This window comes from Bufo bufo, chromosome 8, assembly GCF_905171765.1.
Source record: "Bufo bufo chromosome 8, aBufBuf1.1, whole genome shotgun sequence".
Classification (NCBI taxonomy): Eukaryota; Metazoa; Chordata; class Amphibia; order Anura; family Bufonidae; genus Bufo; species Bufo bufo.
The window spans coordinates 18,336,126-18,357,879 of record NC_053396.1 but is presented as its reverse complement, the minus strand read 5'-3'; the positions used below and the strand labels follow the sequence as shown (position 1 = coordinate 18,357,879).

The 21,754-nt window shown below is 45.0% G+C and overlaps 1 protein-coding gene across 1 annotated transcript in view; it reads right to left on the bottom strand.

Annotated features, from left to right (window-relative positions):
• The window catches only part of LOC120977263, a 46,850-nt gene that overhangs the window by 13,725 nt on the left and 11,371 nt on the right, over positions 1–21,754 (bottom strand). The window contains exons 6-9 of the mRNA XM_040405112.1: positions 20,825–20,987; positions 19,018–19,183; positions 17,028–17,128; positions 16,508–16,683 (exon numbers count right to left, since the gene is read on the bottom strand). Coding sequence (XP_040261046.1) covers positions 16,508–16,683; positions 17,028–17,128; positions 19,018–19,183; positions 20,825–20,987 — 606 coding nt within the window. The remainder of the gene's footprint in view (positions 1–16,507; positions 16,684–17,027; positions 17,129–19,017; positions 19,184–20,824; positions 20,988–21,754) is intronic.

Genomic DNA, 21,754 nt, shown 5'->3' with positions numbered 1-21,754 from the left:
CTGAATGGAGAGCATTCCGTTCAGGATGCATCAGTTTTCTCTCCGGCCAAAAATCCTGAACACTTGCCGGAATGCCGGAAAGCCATTAATTTCCATTGAAATGTATTAGTGCCGAATCCGGCAAAACGGATCCGGTTTTCCAGTCTGCGCATGCACAGACCTTTAAAAATGCAAAAAAATAAATAAATACTGGAGTCAAATTTTCCGGAGAGACGAATCCGGTATTTTAATGCGTTTGTCCGACGGATCCGCATCTGGATCCGTCTGACAAATGACATTAGTTTGCGTCAGGATTGCCGATCTCCGTCGCCGGAACTGCCTGCCCGTAAGTGTGAAAGTACTCTAAGGGCAGCATTACAGAGAAGCAATGGCTACATGACATGAGAACAGAGGAGTAACTTAGAGCTGCTGGGTCCCAAGGCAAAATATGTAATAGGACCTCCTAGCCTCAACAATAAGATGATCACAGAGTTGTCCGGCTGCTGCGATCCCTGGCGATCAGTCGTGATCTGTGAAGGAATCCCTACAGCACCACCACAGGAGACATGAAGTATTGCACAGTCCCCAACTGAAATCAATGGGTTGTCTGTGAAATCTGTGGAGGTGTTGAGGCCTCCAGAGCAAGAGAGACCTTTGTGGCCACAGCGAAGTGTCCTGAATGTGGGATTTTATCTCGGAACAGAGTAATTGAAAAAATGGGTCTTCCAAACCAGACATTCCCCCATTCATGGGGAATAAAGATGCCATGCGTTGCACAGTGCTGAGTTGTGAGCCATTTGAGGCAGCCTGGTTGCTATGGACACTCTGCCTATGGCTATGTTCACACTAGCGTCATGGCATTCATTTACAATGGTAGAAATGACGCAGATCCATCACAAAAAGGTTTCCATCATTTTGGCTATTTTCGGTCCCAAAGTGTTGGATGGAGAATGGTCGCGCATGCACGGCTTGCTCTCCCTTCACTTCAGGGCCCTGTTCTAGAGATAGGAGTGGGTCCCAGAGGTGGGACATGCACCTACAGTATCTGAAATGTATGGCATATCTTAGCGATATATGCCATAAATGTCCCAGATGGGACAACCCCTTTAACTTCCTGCCATCCGGCTGAAGAACATCTTAGTCAGCCTGAAATGGCGGACAACAGGGAGCAATAGATTTCATCCAACAACAGATTGTATTAGGTGAGGCGTCCCTTTCAATGCACATTGGACGGTGTGACACAATCATGATGTAACCTTTGCTATTTGCAGGAGCTTCACAGGTCTGTATGTCTTTCCAAACCCTAATATGAAGAGCAGTTAAGGGTTCCTGTACGGCGCAGTCACTGGTGATAAATGTTCCCATGAGTCACTTCATGACTCACAGACAATGGCTCTCAGCTGACGTCACTAGGATAAGTTCCGTCTATGCGAGAAGACACCAGGGGGATTAGGATTTTCAGAGAAGCTTAAAGTGATAGTCCATGGCTCAAAATTCTGTGCTCTTAATTCTCAGGGTTCCAAATAGCGTGAAATTAAATAGTTCTAGCTGCCTGCAGCCACCACTAGAGGGAGCTCACTGAAGACAGAATTATCAATAAGTTCTATGGAAACTGTATCAATTTGTGTTCAGTAAGCTGCCCCAGAAAACAGAGCCTCAACATCCCTGGTGATATATTTGTAGACATACACACGCATACTTAGCTGAGCCTGTGAATGGAGGGATAGCTGTTGGCCATACAGTTATGTTCAGCTTTGCATGGATATCCCATATCCACAGCGGCCTATATGGATGAAGGATCCATTACACAACCAATATATCATGGCTTGTAGTTTTTCCCAAATTAACATTAAGGGGTCGTCTGGTTTACAAAACTCATTTTCACACCCTATTATGGGGTTTGGGGCCCTTATCTATAGTGAGAAGTAGAAACAAAGAGGGTCTCTATTTCTCTGGAGGACCCAGCATATGAACATTACATGGACAGCCCATTACTTTCACTTGGAAGCCGTGTAATGCATCACTTTTCCTTGTGATGGAGCTGCAGAGACATTGAACACTCTGTTATGTTCCTCTACAGGTCACAGTTTATCTCTGGAGCTCCCAGAAGTGATCAGACTTGAAGGTTCCACAACTGGGACCTCCCGAGATAAACTGGAGGACCATTCTAACAAAAAGGGTCTAAAGTGAGCAACCCCTTTAAGAATCTATCCCATATGCTCTATACATAACATATATAACACTTTTTGGAAGATCTGCTTTTGTAGACTTTGTAGTGGAGTTTCCTTGGTGGGAGAAAAGCGGCAGCAGAACCGCTGATCTCTGCATTAGGCTACATGCACTCGAACGTTGTTTGTTCCTGTGTCAGTTCCGTTTTTTTTGCGGATAGGATGCAGGCCCATTCATTTTAATGGGTCCGCAAAAAATGCGGACAGCAGACAGTGTGCTGTCCGCATCAGTATGTCCGTTCCGTAGCCCTGCAAAAAAAAAAAGAACATGTCCTATTCTTGTCCGTTTTAGGCATTGTTACAATGGATCTGCAAACAATCCGTTTTTTTTTGCAAATCCGCAATTTGCGGACCGCAAAACACATACGGTCGTGTGCATGTAGCCTTAGGGGTTGTTCACTCGACCATATGACTTTTTCAGTGTTTTGCGGGCCGTTTCTCCCGGATCCGTTTTTACGTTTTTGTTTTTTTTTCAGTAGTGTTTCTGGTTCCGTTCTGTTTTTCCGTATGGCATATACAGTAATTACATAGAAAAAATTGGGCTGGGCATAACATTTTTAATAGATGGTTCTGCAAAAACGTAACGAATACGGAAGACATACGGAGTACATTCCGTATGTGTTCTGTTTTTTTTTGCAGACCCATTGACTTGAATGGAGCCACGGAACGTGATTTGCGGGCAGTAATAGGACATGCTCTATCTTTCAACGGAATGGAAAAACGGAAATACGGAAACGGAATGCATACGGAGTACAAGTACCATTGAAATGAATGGTTCCATATACGGAACGCAAAAAACAGCCCGTGTACGGAATGCAAAAAACATTCCTGTGAGGCCTCATGCACACGACCGTTGCGTGTTTTGCGGTCCGCAAACCGCGGATCCGCAAAACACGGATGGCGTCCGTGTGCGTTCCGCAATTTGCGGAACAGCACGGACAGCCATTAATATAACTGCCTATTCTTGTCCGCAAAACGCGGACAAGAATAGGACAGGTTATATTTTTTTTTGCGGACCACGGAAAGGAGCAACGGATGCGGACAGCCCACGGAGGGCTGTCCGCATCTTTTGCGGCCCCATTGAAGTGAATGGGTCCGCATCCGAGCCGCCAAAACTGCGGCTCGGATGCGGATCAAAACAACGGTCGTGTGCATGAGGCCTGATCCTAATGATTTCACCAGACTTGACTTGGGTTTTCACTCTATCGTGGAGCATCAAGGCTCCCAACTTTGTATGTTCCTTCATAGACACCATTCTCTAGTAAAACTTGGCCGGGCATCTTAACATAATCTTGCTCCCTGCTGGTTCGGAGTCGAGGCTCCAACGCTCGGCATTTGGAATATATTAACATTCCAGGGTATTTTTGGAAGCAATCTCAGTTTTTAGTCATATTGGACCACAGAAGAGTAGCCTCACCAGTAATGGTCCCCTGGTGTAACTAGTGTCTCATGAAGTAGACATGGAATGAAATGGATGGACTATACAGAACCTCTCACAAGATGAGTGACTTTTCTGACAAAAACTTTATTTCGATTTTTCTGGGTTGTGTGATATAGTTAGATACTTTAAAATTGTCCAACGTACAGTGTACACCCCCTGGAACTGGAATTTAGAAGGCTTAATATGAAGTGGCTGAGACCTGAGAGGTTATGCTCCACCAGTACCTAAACTGGTTTTCACCCTCCACCAGCTCACCTTCGAGCATACGTGTCCCAGGGAGTTGAAACTCTACAGCAAACCATTATAAAGTCCAGCAACGCAGTAAATGATAAAAGCAGAATCTTTATTGACTGAAGAGCACACAGCATTAAAAACATATTACGCATTTCGGGCTACACTAGTAGGCTTTGAAAAAGGGGTAGCCAGAAAAGCGTTGCGTTTTTACTGCCGTGTGCTCTTCAATCAATGGAGACTGCAATTTTATGATTTGCTGTGGTGCTGGACTTTATAATCATTATGCTCCACCCAAATGTCCTTTTCAGCAGGACCCCAGTGCAATGCTCTACATGAATGTCCTTCTCAGCTGGACCCATTGCAATTCTCCACTCAAATGCCTTTTATCAGCTGGATTGCCATGCAATGTCCACCCAAATTTTATTTTAAGGTGGACCCCAGTGCAATTCTCCACCCAAATGTCTTTTTCAGCTGTATTCTAGTGCAATGCTCCATTTAAAGGTCCTTTTCAGCTGGACCCCAGTGCAATGCTCCATTTAAAGGTCCTTTTCAGCTGGACCCCAGTGCAATGCTCCATTTAAAGGTCCTTTTCAGCTGGACCCCAGTGCAATGCTCCATTTAAAGGTCCTTTTCAGCTGGACCCCAGTGCAATGTTCCACTCCAAATATACGCTGTTCAGCTGGATCCCAGTGCAATGCTCCACTCAAATGTCTTCTTCAGCTGGAACCCAGTGCAATGCTCAACCAAAATGTCTAGTTTAAGCAGGACCCCACTGAATGCTAAACGCAAATGTCTTTTTCATGCCTGGCCCCAGTAAAATGCTCCACCAAAATGTCATTTTCAGCTGGAGCCCAGTGCAAAACTCCACTCAAATGTCCTTTTTCAAATGGACACCAGTGAAGGCTATGCTCAAATGTCCTTTTCAGCTGGACACCAGTACAATGATCCAAGCAAATGTCCTTTTTAGTAGGGCCCCAGTGAATGCTCCACCCAAATGTCTTTCTTTCAGCTCGACCCAAGTGCAATGCTCCACCCAAATGTCCTTTTTCGACTGGACACCAGTGAAGGCTATGCTCAAATGTCCTTTTCAGCTGGACACCAGTACAATGATTCAAGCAAATGTCCTTTTTAGTAGGGGCCGAGTGAATGCTCCACCGAAATGTCCTTTTTCAGCTGGATCCCAGTGAAATGCTCCACCCAAATGTCTTGTTTAAGCAGGGCCCCACTGAATGCTCCACCCAAATTTCTTCTTCAAGCATGGCCCCAGTAAAATGCTCCACCAAAATGTCATTTTTAGCTGGAGTCCACTGCAATGCTCCATTCAAATATCCTTTCACCTGGACGGACCCCAGTGCAATGCTCCATCTAAACGTCCTTTTCACCTGGACCCCAGTGTAGTGTTCAGTTCAAATGTCCCTTTCAGCTGGAACCCATTGCAATGTTCCACCCAAATGTCCTTTTCAGCAGGACCCCAGTGAATGCTCCACCCAAATGTCCTATTTTAGCTGGAAGCCAAGTGCAATCCTCCACCCAAATGTCCTTTTTGAGATAGACCCCATTGATCCACGCAAATATCCTTTTTAGCTGGACGCTAGTGCGGTGCTCTACCCAAAAGTCATTTTCAGCTGGACCCTAGTGCGGTATACAAAACCCCCTTGTCTTTAACTTCCAGAGTTGTAAGAGCCCACAGGAGTTTATCCTCATATGACAGATATTCTTCAGTTCACCATTATCTCATCACACACCACAATATACCCAACCGTCAGCTATGTTGATCCATAAGAAGACAAAAGCAAAAACTACGCCACACTTTTTTTTTTCAACCATTTTTCTATGCAGAGATTAATAAAGACATTTATTATGTATTTGCACTGAAAAGAATAATTGTTACCTTTTTTTATTCCCATCCCCGCTCTTTGCTATTACGGACCCATATATAATGGAGTCTCATATAAAGACTATGGAGTCTGAAAAACAATTGAACCTCTAAACCTCCATTGTTTTATTCTAAGGCAACACGACGACGACCAAATGCTGGTGAAGTTGTGCTCGGGCAAAGAAGAGGAAGCCATTGAGGCTTCCCTGTCCGTCTGGCTATATCTTTATGTTTTTTGGATTTATAGTGCCAATATAATAATTCCTGCCATTGCCCTTATATAATGATACCGCCTATAGTGTCCATATATACTGCTTCTCCTAGTGCCAATGGAACAGTACTATACAGTCCCACATATTAGTGTCGCACCTAAATAATACCACCGTGCATTGCCCGCATAACAATGCAATGCAAATAATACCGTAATAATGGTGTAACCTAACAATAATGCTGTAAGGTTTCCAAATAATACAATGTCATAATAATACTGCCATAAAGTACTTAAAATAGCCACAAAAATACTGCTGTACACTATTTAAAATAATACTGCCATACAGTGCCATAATTAACACTGCCATGCAATAGCTAAAATAATACTGCCATACAATGCCATAATAATAGTACGTCCAACACTTCTGTAGAATACTCAAAATATGTTCTCCTCGTGTTTGCTGGGTCTTATCCCCGTACTCCAGTATCATCACTCATGCCAAAGGGCATACTTAGATTTTGAGCGCCAACTGGGCACAGCAATCGATGATAATGTCTGTAAAGTGCTGTTAATTATGTTGGCGTTGTACAAGTAATTAAAATAAATAATATTACCATACAGTGCCATAATAACAATGCTGTACGATATTTAAAATAATACTCCCATACAGTGCCATAATAATACTGTTGTACAATACTTAAAGTAATACTGCTATAATAATACTGCCGTAAAATAATACCGCAATGTAATACCTAAAATAATACTGTGATACAGTGTCATTATCATAGTGACATATAATACATAATGCTGCCATACAGTGTCATTATCATAGTGACATATAATATTTAATGCTGCCATATAGTGTCACAATAATACTGCTGTACAATACTTAAAATAATACTGCCATACAGTGCCATAATAATACTGTCATGCGATACTTAAAATAATGTTACTATACAATGCCATAATAACACTGCTGTACAGTCCTGCATATAATACTACCATACAATGCCATAATCGTACTGCCGTACAATACTTAACATACAGTATGCTGCAGAGATAAATGTCCCATATGATCAGGTGTTCATGTAAAAGGTATCAGTTCCCCGCCTCTACACCTGAATGTGGGGCTAAGCCAATTTGCCGTTCCCTATTAACCCTATAATATCTGTGAATGCCCAATGGGCTCATATAAAGGCAAGTACACTAAGAAACTACACTGCATTAATCAGAAACCTGAATGCCCCTTTAAAGCAGAAGCCACTACATCCCCAGTATGCAGACTTTTAGGACTGGTGCTGAAGCCCCTCTGTGGCACTTCATCTAACTTTATGGCTGGCCCATGGCCATGCGGATCTCTAGGCCCAAACAGGACTTTGTACGCAACGACTGGGCCACGACTGCCCATTTAGACGAACATACCCTATAGAAATGACTATTCGTAGCCCTCTGCAAGATATATTATCCTTAACATCGGATAATATAGAACCGGTGTAATTTACTGCATTAATATAAAGGTCCAATGATTTAATGACTGTTCTATAGGTCCAGCAAGACATGAAGTACTGCGCTCATAGGAAAGCGAGAAAGAGTTGTTCTGGCCAAAAGACTTGCACAGGAAAATAGGAAATACAACAGCGCCACCAAGTGGCCTCCGTTGGTAGTGGATGTGTGTTGTTTGCATCCATTGCTTTAAAAAGCCGATGCATCTTAAGAAAAAAAAGAAAAAAAGAAATAACAAGTGATGCAAACTGGGAGTAATAGGATCAATGGCAGGACGGGGCTAGTACCAGTACAGAGGGCAAAGATAACTTATAACCGTTGACTATTCAGATTAGAAGTGGTCTACAGATGCTTCTTTGTTCATTTTATCAATTGAATAAATCAATGTAAAAAGACAGTGGTGGATAATAACACAAAGTGGTAATGCACTGTGAGGTACCATAACGGACCCCACACCCACCCCATGTGGGCTCTCGGAGAAGATTTTTTATATGTATACTCTTGTATATCGGGGTTCTTTGCTGTTCTCATTGCTCCAAGTTCTTTAGTCCTAGTGAAATGTGACCTTTCCTATGTGTAGCAATAGTAGTGCTGATAATTAGCATGCTGAGTTGGCACCCATGACGGTCCCCCAGGAAATCAGTACAGGGCCTCACTGTTTTACGTAAAGAACCCCCACCTTATCGGTCTGATATGTAAGCACACCGCCCTATATTTTAGGAAAAGAGCATGGGAGGTGTCACAGATGAAAAAGAAAAAGAAAACATTTTCTCAAGGACTTTTGGGTTTTTCCACTGATTTTGAAATTGTAACATAGTAACATAGATTTATAAGGATGAAAAAAGACATTTGCCCATCCAGTTCAGGCAAAAAAAAAAAACTGTGAGTTAGAAGCCTATTTTCCTCACTTTAGGGGGAAAAAAATTCCTTCCCGACTCCAATCAGAATAACTCCCTGGATCAACGACCTCTCTCTAGTAGCTATAGCTTGTAATATTATTACACTCCAGAAATACATCCAAGCCCTTCTTGAACTCTTTCCTGAATTTCCTTGAAAAGCCAGGAATTTGTTCAGATGGCCCATAACATGAACATATTAAAGGGGTTGTCCAGCCTCTTTTTAAAATGTTTTTGCCCCTGAGCCAGTGGTAACAGTGGTGAAAACCATACTCACCTGCTCCCTGCTGCTCCTTTATTGCTCCCTGGCTCCCTTGATTAGTCTTCCGATCCCCCTCTGTCAACCTCCACACAGACAGGTCACGAGCATGGCTGCAGCCGATGACCCCAACATCACAGCTGGGTTTAGTGCCACTTGGTGGCACGTCAACGTTGAGGCCAGTTATTGGCGGAAGCAGCGCACATGGCCCTACCCGTGCAGAAGTTGACAGATAAGGACCAGTAGACCAAGAGAGCCTATGAGCGGCAGGGAGCAGGTGACTATGGAATTCTCCACAGGTACCACTGGGTGGGGAGCAAATTAAAAAAACAGAAACTTGGACAACCCCTTCAAGTTACAACCAAACCTGATGTATTTTGGTGCAGAAAATCTGCCATGGATTTTGCCCCAGATCAGCACTACACCAAAACAAACACCATCAGATGGCGAGGGAATGTGAATTCATGTCACGATGGAAAAAAAGTCAATGTGGCCTAGTCAACAGATGAGCCCAATGGAGACCAACAGGTTCTGGAGCTTTGAAGAACCACAAAAGCCTTGAAAAACTCTATAGAATTGCCCAGTTTTTAGGGTTCTTGCACATTAAATGCCCACCCCAGTTACTATCAAACTTATAAATGACCACTACACTCCAATGAAGCAATAATAGACTACCATTTAACAATAACCAGTTGCCCCAAATTCAGCCAGTTGGTCAAGCAATGAATCAAGGCAGCCCATAGTGAGATACCATTAAAGGGATTATCTGGGGTAGGAAATTCAGAGTTAATAAAGGGAATACACCTAATTTAGGATCCCCCCTATGTTACCTTGAGGAGGGAGTAGTTACAAAGCACATCTGTCCCTACTATACACAGATTTCAATGGCCACCATGTAAAACTAAATTCACCCTGTTGTGGTGCTGCAGGGCAATGGAGCACTTGCTGCTGGATTCCCTGACAAATCAGACACCATGTGATCATCTTATCACCAACGGGACCCTTTGAAGGAGTTGTCCCAAAATCGACGTTTATGCCCTAACCATGCCAATTAGTGATGGACGAACATCAGCCGGGACGATTCGCGAACGCGTGTTCGCGATCAAATATTTGCGTACCGCGCGTTCACGGTGGACCCCATTGACTTTAATGGCAGGCGAACCTGAAAAACCTTCAGGTCATATTTGCAGCCACCAAATACTTACTAGAAGTGCACAAATAGTCCCACAACATGGACAGTGACATACCTGAGGGGGATCAATGGCAAAAATTCCCACAAAAATTATGCATTTAATTTTAATCAGGGGCCTTTTTTATGCGTCTTAAAGGGAAACTCTCAAAAATGTGGCCTGCTGGAGCCTAGAAATTTTTTATTTTAGGCCAGTGGAGTACAGGCCCCAAAAATTTGGCATTCACCTGACAGAAAAGAAAAAGTGATTATGTGGCTGGAGGTACATTAGGCGGTCAGTGGATAACAATTTTACTGTAGGCCACTGGAGTAAAGGCCCCAAAAATTAGGCATTCACCTGACAGAAAAGGCCTTTTATGCTGCTGTACATACATAAGACAAGTACCATACTTTGTTCTGGGTGGTGGCGGATATGTGTGGGCTGGCTGGGCTGGCATGAGGAAATTCAATTACACGTGGTCGTGACAGCTGTTGAATTCTGTCAAGATCCATGCCTCATTCATTTTTAGAAATGTGAGGTAGTCCACACTGTCGTGAGCTAGGCGAGTGCGCTTATCGGTCACGATCCCCCCTGCTGCGCTGAACGTCCTTTCGGACAGGACACTCGACAAGGGGCAAGCCAAGAGTTCCATGGCAAATTGTGCCAGTTCTGGCCACAGGTCAAGCCTGAACATCCAGTAGTCCAGGGGCTCCTCCTTCTCAGAGCGTCCACATCGGCCGTTAACCCGATGTAGTCGGACACCTGTCGGTCTAGGCGTTCCCTGAGGCTGGATCCGGAGGGCGGCTCTCGATGGGTTGGCTGCAAGAATGATCTCATATCCGAAATGAACAACACATCTTCAAACCGCCCCTCTTCTTGCAGGTGCGGTAGGATTGTTACCCACACCTGTTTCGCTGTGGGTGGAAATTCCTCTGCCAGCGCCCGCAACAGCAGAATGCAGCATCTCTCGCAGCAAGGCCTGGAAATGCTGCATTCTGCCAGCCCTCTGTGATTCTGGTAACATGTCCGCCATTTTGTTTTTGTACCTGGGGTCTAAGTACATTGCCACCCAGTACTGGTCCTTGACCTTTATGTTTTTTTACACGGGGGTCCCTCTTCAAACACTGGAGCATGAAGGTTCCCATTTGCACTAAATTGGAATCGGTGGAGCACCCTGGCTCATGCTCATCGCCCAGGAGAATGTCGTCCTCGGTCTTCTCCCCCCAGCCACGGACACCAGGGATCCCCGAAAAGTTTAAAGTCCCCCTCAAAGCCTGCTCTTCTTGCTCCTCCTCCTCCTCCCCCAGCCACCATCCTCCTCCTCCTCCTCTTCAGACTCTTGCTGACTTGTCTTGGAGTAGCCCCCCTGGGAATTCGTCCAGCATTGCAACTTCCTCATCTTCCTGCTCCTCGACGGCTTGATCAATGACACAACGCAATGCACGCTCCAGAAAGAAGGTGCGATGTCACTGATGGTGCCTTGGCTGCGACTGACCAGTTTGGTGATCTCATCAAATGGCCGCAGAAGTCTGCATGCGTCGTGCATGAGCAGCCACTAGCGGGATGAAAACAAACCAAGCTCCTAGAACATGTCCTGTTCGTACAGGTAGTCGTTAACGGCACTTTGCTGCTGGAGCAGCCTATCAAGCATAAACAAGGTGGAGTTCCAGCGCGTCGGGCTGTCACAAATCAGACATCTGACGGGCAGGTGGTGTCACAGCTGAACGTCAGCAAGGCAAGCCATGGCCGTCTAAGATCTTCTAAAATGGCCAGAGATTTTCCTGGCCTGCCGCAAGACGTCCTGGACCCGGGTATTTGACAACAAATCGCTGCACGACTAAGTTCAGGTCGTGTGCCATGCACGGCACGTGTCATTTTGCCCTGTTTCAGCGAGCTCAGCAGATTGGCACCGTTGTCGCACACCACTTTACCAACTGTCAAATTGAGCGGGGTTAGCCACTGATCGGCCTGTGACCGCAGAGCTGAAAGCAGTGCAGGACCGGTGTGACTCTTGGCTTCCAGGCACAACAGCCACAGAACAGCATGGCAACGTCTCACCTGGCACGTCGAATAGGTTCTGGGGAGCTTGGGGGGTGCAGCGGAACAGGCGGTAGCAGTGGAAAAGGAGGAGTCAGCCGAGGAGGAGAAGAGGCAGGCCTGCATGTAATCTGTGGCGGTAACACCAAATCCACACAGGTGCCACGGGTTACATGCTTGACGTCGGTCAGAAGGTTCACCCAGTGGGCAGTAAAAGTTATGTACCTTCCCTGCCCGTGTTTGCTAGACCACGTGTCTGTGGTCAGATGTATCTTGGCCAGAGATATATTCACTTGCCGCCAAACGTGGTCATATAGCTCTGGGATGCCCTTCTGGGAGAAATATTTCCTTCTGGGGTTTTTCCATTGTGGTGTGCCAATGGCCACAAATTTTCTAAAGGCCTCCGAGTCCACCAATTTATATGGCAGTAGTTGGCAGGCTAGCAGTTCCAACAAGCCAGCGGTCAGCCGTTGGGCAAGAGGGTTATCCGGCGTCATCAACTTTTTACGCTCGAACATTTGGGCCACGGAAGCCTGACTTCTGACAGATAAACGCGACTACGGCACGGTGGAAGGTGGAGTGGATGACAAATGGGAGGAGAGAGGAGAAGAGGCAGGACGTGGAGCGCCGGGAGTGTGACTTTGTGGGTTCTGACGGCGTTGCTCCCACTGGGCTCGGTAATCGGAGGCCAGGTGCCTTCTTAAGGCGGTCGTCCCTAGGTGAGTGTTGGGCTTACTGCGACTTATGCGTTGACAGGACAGGCTGCAGATGGCAACACTATTGTCAGCAGCTGACAGGTTAAAAAAAGCCCACACTGCGGAGCCATGTGCCGGCGTCCTGGGAGCGCAAGATGTGACTGTGCATGGTGGATGGCTCGCTCCAGATACATTTGCAGTCTGCTTTTTGCCTCCTGTGCACTGCGAGTTCTGCCTGCTTCTCCTCCCTATCTGCTACTCCGTATCTCCCTCTGAACTCCCCTCCTCTTCCTCTCTTGTGGGCACCCATGTAACGTCCATCGACACGTCATCATCGTCACCTTCACCACCACTGACATTAGAGATCTCAGAGTAGGCAGCAACAGCCTTCAATCCCCTTAATCAGTATTTTGTGGAAGCAAGTATCTCGTAGGCCTCAATCAGTATTTGGTGGAAGCAGGCATATAGAACCCCTTAATCAGTATTTTTTGGAAGCAGGTGTATCGCAGGCCTCAATCAGTATTTGGTGGAAGCAGGTATATCAATCCCCTTAATCAGTATTTTGTGGAAGCAGGTATATCAAACCCCTTAATCAATATTTTGTGGAAGCAGGTATATCGCACCCCTCAAACATTATTTTGTGGAAGCAGGTATATCAATCCCCTTAATCAGTATTTTGTGGAAGCAAGTATCTCGCAGGCCTCAATCAGTATTTGGTGGAAGCAGGCATATAGAACCCCTTAATCAGTATTTTGTGGAAGCAGGTGTATCACAGGCCTCAATCAGTATTTGGTGGAAGCAGGTATATCAATCCCCTTAATCAGTATTTTGTGGAAGCAGGTATCTCGCAGGCCTCAATCAGTATTTGGTGGAAGCAGGTATATAGAACCCCTTAATCAGTATTTTGTGGAAGCAGGTATATCGCACCCCTCAATCAGTATTTGGTGGAAGCAGGTATATCAAACCCCTTAATCAGTATTTGGTGAAAGCAGGTATATCGCACCCCTCAATCAGTATTTTTTTTTAAATCTGTTTATAAATTTTCATGACATGTTAAACCTCAATCAGTATTTTGTGGAAGCAGGTATATAGAACTCCTTAATCAATATTTGGTGGAAGCAGGCATATCGCACCCCTTAATCAGTATTTTGTGGAAGCAGGTATATCAAACCCTTTAATCAGTATTTTGTGGAAGCAGGTATATCGCACCCCTCAATCAGTATTTTGTGGAAGCAGGTATATCAAACCCCTTAATCAGTATTTTGTGGAAGCAGGTATATCAATCCCCTTAATCAGTATTTTGTGGAAGCAGGTGTATCGCAGGCCTCAATCAATATTTGGTGGAAGCAGGTATATCAATCCCCTTAATCAGTATTTTGTGGAAGCAGGTATATCGCACCCCTCAATCAGTATTTTGCAGAAGCAAATATATCGCACCCTTCAATCTGTATTTTGTGGAAGCAGGTATATCAAACCCCTTAATCAGTATTTTGTGGAAGCAGGTCTAAAAAAAAACCTTAATCAGTATTTTGTAGAAGCAGGTATATCGCACCCCTCAATCTGTATTTTGTGGAAGCTGATATATAGAACCCCTTAATCAATATTTGGTGGAAGCAGGTATATCGCACCCCTCAATCAGTATTTTGTGGAAGCAGGTGTATTGCAGGCCTCAATCAATATTTGGGTGAAGGCAGGTATATCAAACCCCTTAATCAGTATTTTGTGGAAGCAGGTATATTGCACCACTCAATCAGTTTTTTTGGGGGGCAACAGGTATATCACACCCGTTGCAAATAGTTGTTCCAATAGCGCACACAACTGCTGCACAATACAAATGCACTATATACTTTCTATGTTAGAAAGTATATTATTGGTATATCACACCCCTGCCTCAATCAGTTTTTTGGGGGCAACAGGTATATCACACCAGTTGTAATTAGTTACTCCAATAGCGTATGTCCCGCTATATAGCTGTGGTATCGCAGCAGAACCGCACACAACTGCTGCACAATACAAATGCACTATATTATACTTTCTATGTTAGAAAGTATATTATAAGTATATCACACCCCTCAGTATATCACACCTATCGATAGCACACCTATACCAGTCCTTAAAAGGACTTTTGTGGCCCTATTAGCTAGCGTTTGGTGTCCTTAACAGCCTATCCCTGCTCCACAAAGCAACCTCTCCCTACACTGGCAAAACACAGAATGTAAAATGGCTGCCAGATCGGGTTCTGTTATAGGGTTGGGGGTGTGTCCATGTGCTAAAACGTCTCAATTGGCTGTCCTGTCCCACCTGATGTGTGTGTCATGGGTCAAAGTTGGGCGCAATGCAAAAGAATATGGCGCCGGCGGACATCGCCATATGTTCACACATTTGACGAATCGCAAACGCGCAAAGTTCGACCGCCGGGCGAACCAGAAGGCCATCTCTAATGCCAATTACAAGAATGAAAGTTCTGTGCCCTCCATTTGGGTGGAGTGGTGCTCCTGCTTGAGCATTGCAGCTCCATTCAAAGTCTATGGCCATCAGACTCCTGCAGTACTCATGCCCGACCACCGCTCCGTTCGAACAGGGGACACAAGACCTCTGTTCTCATGATCGGTGGGGGTCCTAGCAGTGGGAGACAAAGTAATCAGACAGATGTGTCCATCTGTAGACACCCCTTTCAATCACGTCCATTTGCACTTGATGCATACACGAGAATGAGCAACAATTAAAAATGTGGTAAAAAAGGAAATGAATTTGGGCAATTTGGACATTTCGTTGTAATGGGTATGGCTGTTCCCATTGTATTAAAATGCACCTCTATTATTCCCCATAATGGTATATTCCAATGTACACACTGCTTTCATATCAATGATGATGACTGGACTGAACGATTCATGCAGGTAACATCTGACAAATCCAGTCACTATAGCCACAAGGAGAGCCAACATTTGTGTCTTGTACAGAAATTCTATCTGCAAATTATGTCGAAAGTGGGGTAACATTGGGTTAACCCTTGTGGTGTTGAAGGTCTGTGCAGTCACTAGTACAGGCCAAGAATAATGGATTGCATTGATTGCCCCCCACACTAAGCTCCTCTTGGGTAAGAACAGATGTTTCCTCAAAAATTTGTAGGCCTGGGGCAACTTTGCAGCCGGAATGTTGTAAATGACTGTATTGAACCAGGTCAGGAGATCCCTCTGGTTCTGGGGAGATGTTTCTCCTTATGGAGACCACCAAGTTGTTGGAGGAAGTCTCATAAGCAATGCTGTCTGGGAAAAAAGGTATGCAAAGTAGCTCTTCTTCAGGAAGAAGGAACAATTGCCACTTAGTGGGAGTAGCTACCCTATAAGTCAACCTGTGGCCCTTTCACAGGCCTTGAGTGACTAAAAATACAAGCCAAACCATAAGGAAAATACACTCATGTGGAGACACCTGGTTTGGGGTTATCCTTGGTCATCTTGCAAGGAGGTTGTCAGAGTGTTTAATACTGATGACCTATCCTCAGGATAGGTCGATGGGTGGCACTATAGAGACAGTTTTCCGAAGGCTCCCACTTTCAGAGTAGGGACAGCAAGAGGGTCTGAGTTTGGATGGTTTGGAGTTTGGTTGAAGCTGCTTGGTTGGTCTGGTTTTGGGTTGTTAAGGCCATGGGGAACAAAGATCTCTAAGACGATAGAATTCGAGCAGTGTTACCACAGGGATGTTGTATGGATCGAAATACACATCAATGTCAATACATATCTACCACTACTCAAACCAGATAGGATGTAGACAGTGATGTGGATGGTGATATGGATCCTCACAATGTTCCAGTCACAGTGGTGAACATGGGGCAGGACACTGGGGGTCATTTTATGCCTTGTGCTGGTTGTACATTAATTATTAGACCACTAATGAGCTTCACTTCAGGGGTCTCTATTGATATGGCCTAGATATGGCTGCGTGACCCAGGATGAGGAAAAAAACGTGAGTGTCCACTCACCTGAGTAACCATTTTGGTTCTTCTTAGTCAAATACAACCCACTGAACCCCGTTTTTGGACGTTCAAGTTCCACCAGGCGGCTGGAGTCAGATTGTGTGGCCAGCACTCTTCCGGACGCTAGGCCGGGGATCTGCTCTCTTCTGTATCCACTGGAGCGCACATTGGAAGTTGGAGGCCTGAAGATAATGAAGTGTTGCATTTACAAGAGCACTAAAATATGTTTTATCCAGAAACAGTGCCGCTTTTGTCCATAGGCTGTGTCTGGTATTGCAGGTCAGTCCCAGTTTGGTGAATGTGATTGAGCTGCAATACCAGACACAGCCTATGGACAAGGGTGGCGTTGTTTCTGGAAGAACGCAGCCATGTTTTTAATCCCTTGCATTGCTATATCTTCTCCTCAGCAATGATCCTCAGCACATGGGTCCACAAAGCAGTGGCAAGCACTGGGGACTGGGCAAGTGGGCAACAATTTCCCATAATTCGGCACCTCATTCAATTATTTTTAGGTGAAGTCAATTACCTGGCTTCCTGCGGTGGTGGAGAGGGCACACGGACCACATAATCCTTGGCTCGTCCTTTCTTCAGTAATGACTGCACCATTCTCATGGGCGAATATGGCACCTGAATTGCAAAAATTCAACCACACTTAAGTTCAGGTTTTTCATACCTTTTTTTAAAGAGGAATTGATGTTCCTCTGTTATTCCTGTTTGAAATGTATGCATAAATTGACAACTGGGTGCTTCCTTTCCCCTGGTCGATGGGTTGTGGCTCCTCAAGGCCTGACATTGTCAGTAATGATCAGAGTAAAGGAAGGATACACTGTATTGAAAATTGGAGGGGTAAAGTCACCCCTCGTGATCAATTTAGTCATACATTTTAATATGCTCAAAAATTCGTACTTTATGGAGAACATGTATTTGCTAAAACAGACATTTCAGGAGAGCTGACATGTTCATGATCAGGTAAAACTACCATTAAAAATATGGCCGCGTTTTACTCAGCAAAAACCACCCTAATGGCAGATAACAGAGAATTATAGCTAATTTCCAATGTGCATTTTATGCAAAAAGGAGATGAAGTGCAGAGGAAGAGGGAAACAACATCAATGACTGCTTGGCTGGAGGATTGGAGGCCCTGTATGGGTACACCTAGTGGCAGCTGTGCTTTAGGTCGTTGGGGTTCTCCTAGCTTCACCGATCAGGCCCGATCAGGAATATGGATGATCCGAGGATCAGACGAGAACAGCTTTCTTACAGTGATGTTGGTGGCACCCAAGGGTAGATGTCCATAAGAACGGTGGTGCCTCCGATACTGATATAGCCTGTGCCTGAAGAAGACCTTGTTCCAAGGTTGAAACAACCATATCTGCATCTGTGTCATCACCGTTTTTATGGACATCTACCATTTGGTGCCACCAGCATCACTGTAAGCAAGCTGTTCTCCTCTGATCCTCTGGTCACCAATATCTCCGCAATGCGCGTGTTAGGAAGAGGAGAGCAAGCATGTACAATAGGGCGGTCCAGATCAGGCGTGCAGCATCCCCAGGGAAAACCCTATAGTCGTGCCCAGTCCAACTTTATGAATCCGCCCCCCCCTTCATACTGTAGCGCTTATCAGCAACTGACCAGGGAAGGATGCCACCGTTCTCTCCTACTAGGGTTTGGGGTGGGTAACAAGTACTAGACCGTTCTGCAGGGGGCTCCATTCTGATTATTGCTACCAAGCTCTTGCTGCTAATCGGGAAGGTTAAGCTGGCTATACACTTCAGAACCACCCTTTGGATATTCCTCCTGACCCCTCATACACATGCAAGCTTGGCCGGGCATGCATGTGTTCTCAATAGGCACATTAAATGAAAGTTGGCTGCCAACTGTCTAATGTGTATGGATGGTTTCCCAACTCTCTCCTAAATGGTTGGGAAAAAGGATTGGGCATGTTGGACCATTGGAAAAAAGAAGGATTCGGCATATCGGACCATTGTGAAAAAGAAGGATTGGGCATATTGGACCGTTGTGAAAAAGAAGGATTGGGCAGGTTGAATTTCAATGTGCCCAATTCTTTTGTTCTTACGGAACATAAGCCACCACCAGATGTGTCTGGTAGCAGCTTATTCTCCTCTCCCTACTGAGAACACATGCATTCTTGGTCGAGCTGAGACCACCACATCTATGGAAGCTGTATGGTCACATTAGCTGCCAAACACCTTCCTTGAGAAGTAAAAGATCGGGCATATTAAAGTCCGACTGCCTGATCCTTCCCTATCCAAAACAACTGCCACTCATCAGGTGGTCGCTCAGTTTCACCGAAATTGTCAGGTTTGCCTGAGGTTATTCTAACGTGTATAGCCACACTAAGACTCATAAACCCTGTTACAGTGATTGGCAGATCCCACTGGGCATGAAACGCGTGGGTGGTTTTAGTAATCCGTTACAGATCCCTCCGGACATGAAACATGTGGGTAGTTTTAGTAATTTGTTGCCTACATTCAACATTCACTACACAATGTCACCTTTACTGGATGGGTTCTCACTGGGCCCTGGGTCCCTAGGTCCCCCATAACGTCCTTCTTCGTCCTATTCATGCCTACACGACTGGGAATACCGTCATCTGCTGCAGCCTGGTTGGCTAGTCTGCAAACTGCGGCACTGTGAGGACTCGATTTTCCATGGCCACCTCTGCACAGGAAACAGGAGACACGAGATGAATCTGTGATGCTGAATTTATGTGTGGAAACAGTACGAGGATCAGCCAAATCCCTCAGTATCATGAATCATATTATGGGGATATATTCCACTGCGGAAAATGACACAGATTGCCACTGACACAATGTACGTGTTTTCTGCGGGAGCTGATTAAACCCTTCATACTGAGCTTATTAGCCCTCTCTGGCGCTAAAGAAGAATTTAGTTAACTTCAGATAATCTCATTTCTAAAGTCTCTTAAAGCCTCAAATATGTCTCCTCTGTGAGGTCATGGAATACACACTGCAGATCTCTGCAGAGAACGTCCTTCATCTTCATGGTGTGTGCTAGGAGCTTGTAGGAGTAAAATTAGGGCGTGCAGACAATGCAGTCATATCCATGCTCTGGACCCAATGCCACATGAGAGGAATCATTGGGGGTCTGGTTGCTGATTTTGCATCAGGTGCTGGGAACCTGTATAATAAAATCCCTTTAAAGGCTATGGATTCCTTTGGGAATTTTTTTTTTAATTGGTCTTCATTAAAGAGGACCTTTCACCGATTCTTACCCTATGAACTAAGTATACATACATGTGGAGCGGCGCCCGGGGATCTCACTGCACTTACTATTATCCCCGGGCGCCGCTCCGTTCTCCTGCTATGTCCTCCGGTATCTCCGTTCCCTAAGTTATGGTAGGCGGAGTCTGCCCTAGCGCTGGCCAATCGCATTGCAGAGCTCACAGCCTGGGAGAAAATAACCTCCCAGGCTGTGAGCTCTGCGCTGCGATTGGCCAGCGCTAGGGCAGACTCCGCCTACCATAACTTAGGGACTGGTATCTCCGCCTACTATAACTTAGTGAGCGGAGATACCGGAGGGCATAGCGGGAGAACGGAGCGGCGCCCGGGGATAATAGTAAGTGCAGAGAGATCCCCGGGCGCTGCTCTACATATCTGTATAGTTAGTTCATAGGGTAAGAATCGGTGAAAGGTCCTCTTTAAAAATGTTCAACTGCTTTTGAGAAACAGGAGTTAAAAATCAATCTGTTTGCAGAGTATCGTCTAAAATCTTAATCGTTTGGCTCATGTGAAGCCTTATCTCTGATCTCCTGACCTCATTTAAGCCTATACTTATCAGTTTGATAAGAGGTTACCTCTAATGAGTTTATGAGAGTCTGTTTGCAGAGTATCACTTCTCACTCTCATGTGAAGCCTCTGATCTCCTGATCTCATAAACACATTTATTATATAACCTCTTACCAAACTGATAAGTGAGGTCAGGAGATCAGAGATAAGGCTTCACATGAGCCGGCAGCTGAAACGATTGAGAAGCGATAGTCTGCAACAAACTGATTTTTAACCCGTTTCTTAAAAAGGGCTGTATATTTTTTTAAAAGACTAACTGAAAAATGTTTTATTTTTTTGCCCCAAATGATATATGAGGTAAATGAATATATTTTAAGTTATAAAACTTTGGGCCTTTAATATTAATATATTATCAGCATGTTAATTTTTTACCGGAACAACACAACCAAATTATATAAAACAGCAGCACGATCAACCTTACCAAGCAGTATGCCTGGTTTAATAAGGTTGGTCCTGCTGGCCGATGTTCTAGACCTTCGATGAATGGTCTCACCCATCAAGCTGTAGAGATGCAGAAGAGCGCTGGTCTTCTTCTAGATCCTTGCAACTTTTTGGGATGTTATCTGAATGGCAGCTGCCACTTGTGGCTTCAGAATGTAGCTTCTTCTTCAACCGAAGACTTCTTCTAACTTTATTGTAGAAGGACATCTCTGGACCTTAAGAAACACAAGCGCAGTCGTATTCATAAGGCGGTTGAAGAAAGAATATGGATAGTGACATGTAAAATAAGAAAACTCAACAGCATTCCTTACAAAATACATTGCCTGTCCAAAAAAAAAGTCGCCACCAAAAAAAAAAAAGATCACACACTCTAATATTTTGTTGGACCACCTTTAGCTTTGATTCCGGCACGCATTCGCTGTGGCATTGTTTCGATAAGCTTCTGCAATGTCACAAGATTTATTTCCATCCAGTGTTGCATTCATTTTTCACCAAGATCTTGCATTGATGATGGTAGAGTCTGACCGCTGCGCAAAGCCTTCTCCTGCACATCCCAAAGATTCTCAATGGGGTTAACGTCTGGACTCTGTGGTGGCCAATCCATGTGTGACAATGAGGTCTCATGCTCCCTGAACCACTATTTCACAATTTGAGCCCGATGAATCCTGGCATTGTCATCTTGGAATATGCCCGTGCATCAGGGAAGAAGAAATCCATTGATGGAATAACCTGGTCATTATGTTCAGGTAGTCGGCTGACCTCATTCTTGGAGCACATGCTGAACCTAGACCTGACCAACTGCAGCAACCCCAGATCATAGCACTGCCCCCACAGGCTGGTACAGTAGGCATGATGGGGGCATCACTTCATCTGCCTCTCTTCTTACCCTGATGCGCCCATCACTCTGGAACAGGGTAAATCTGGACTCATCAGACCACAGGACCTTCTTCCATTGCTCCAGAGTCCAATCTTTATGCTCCCT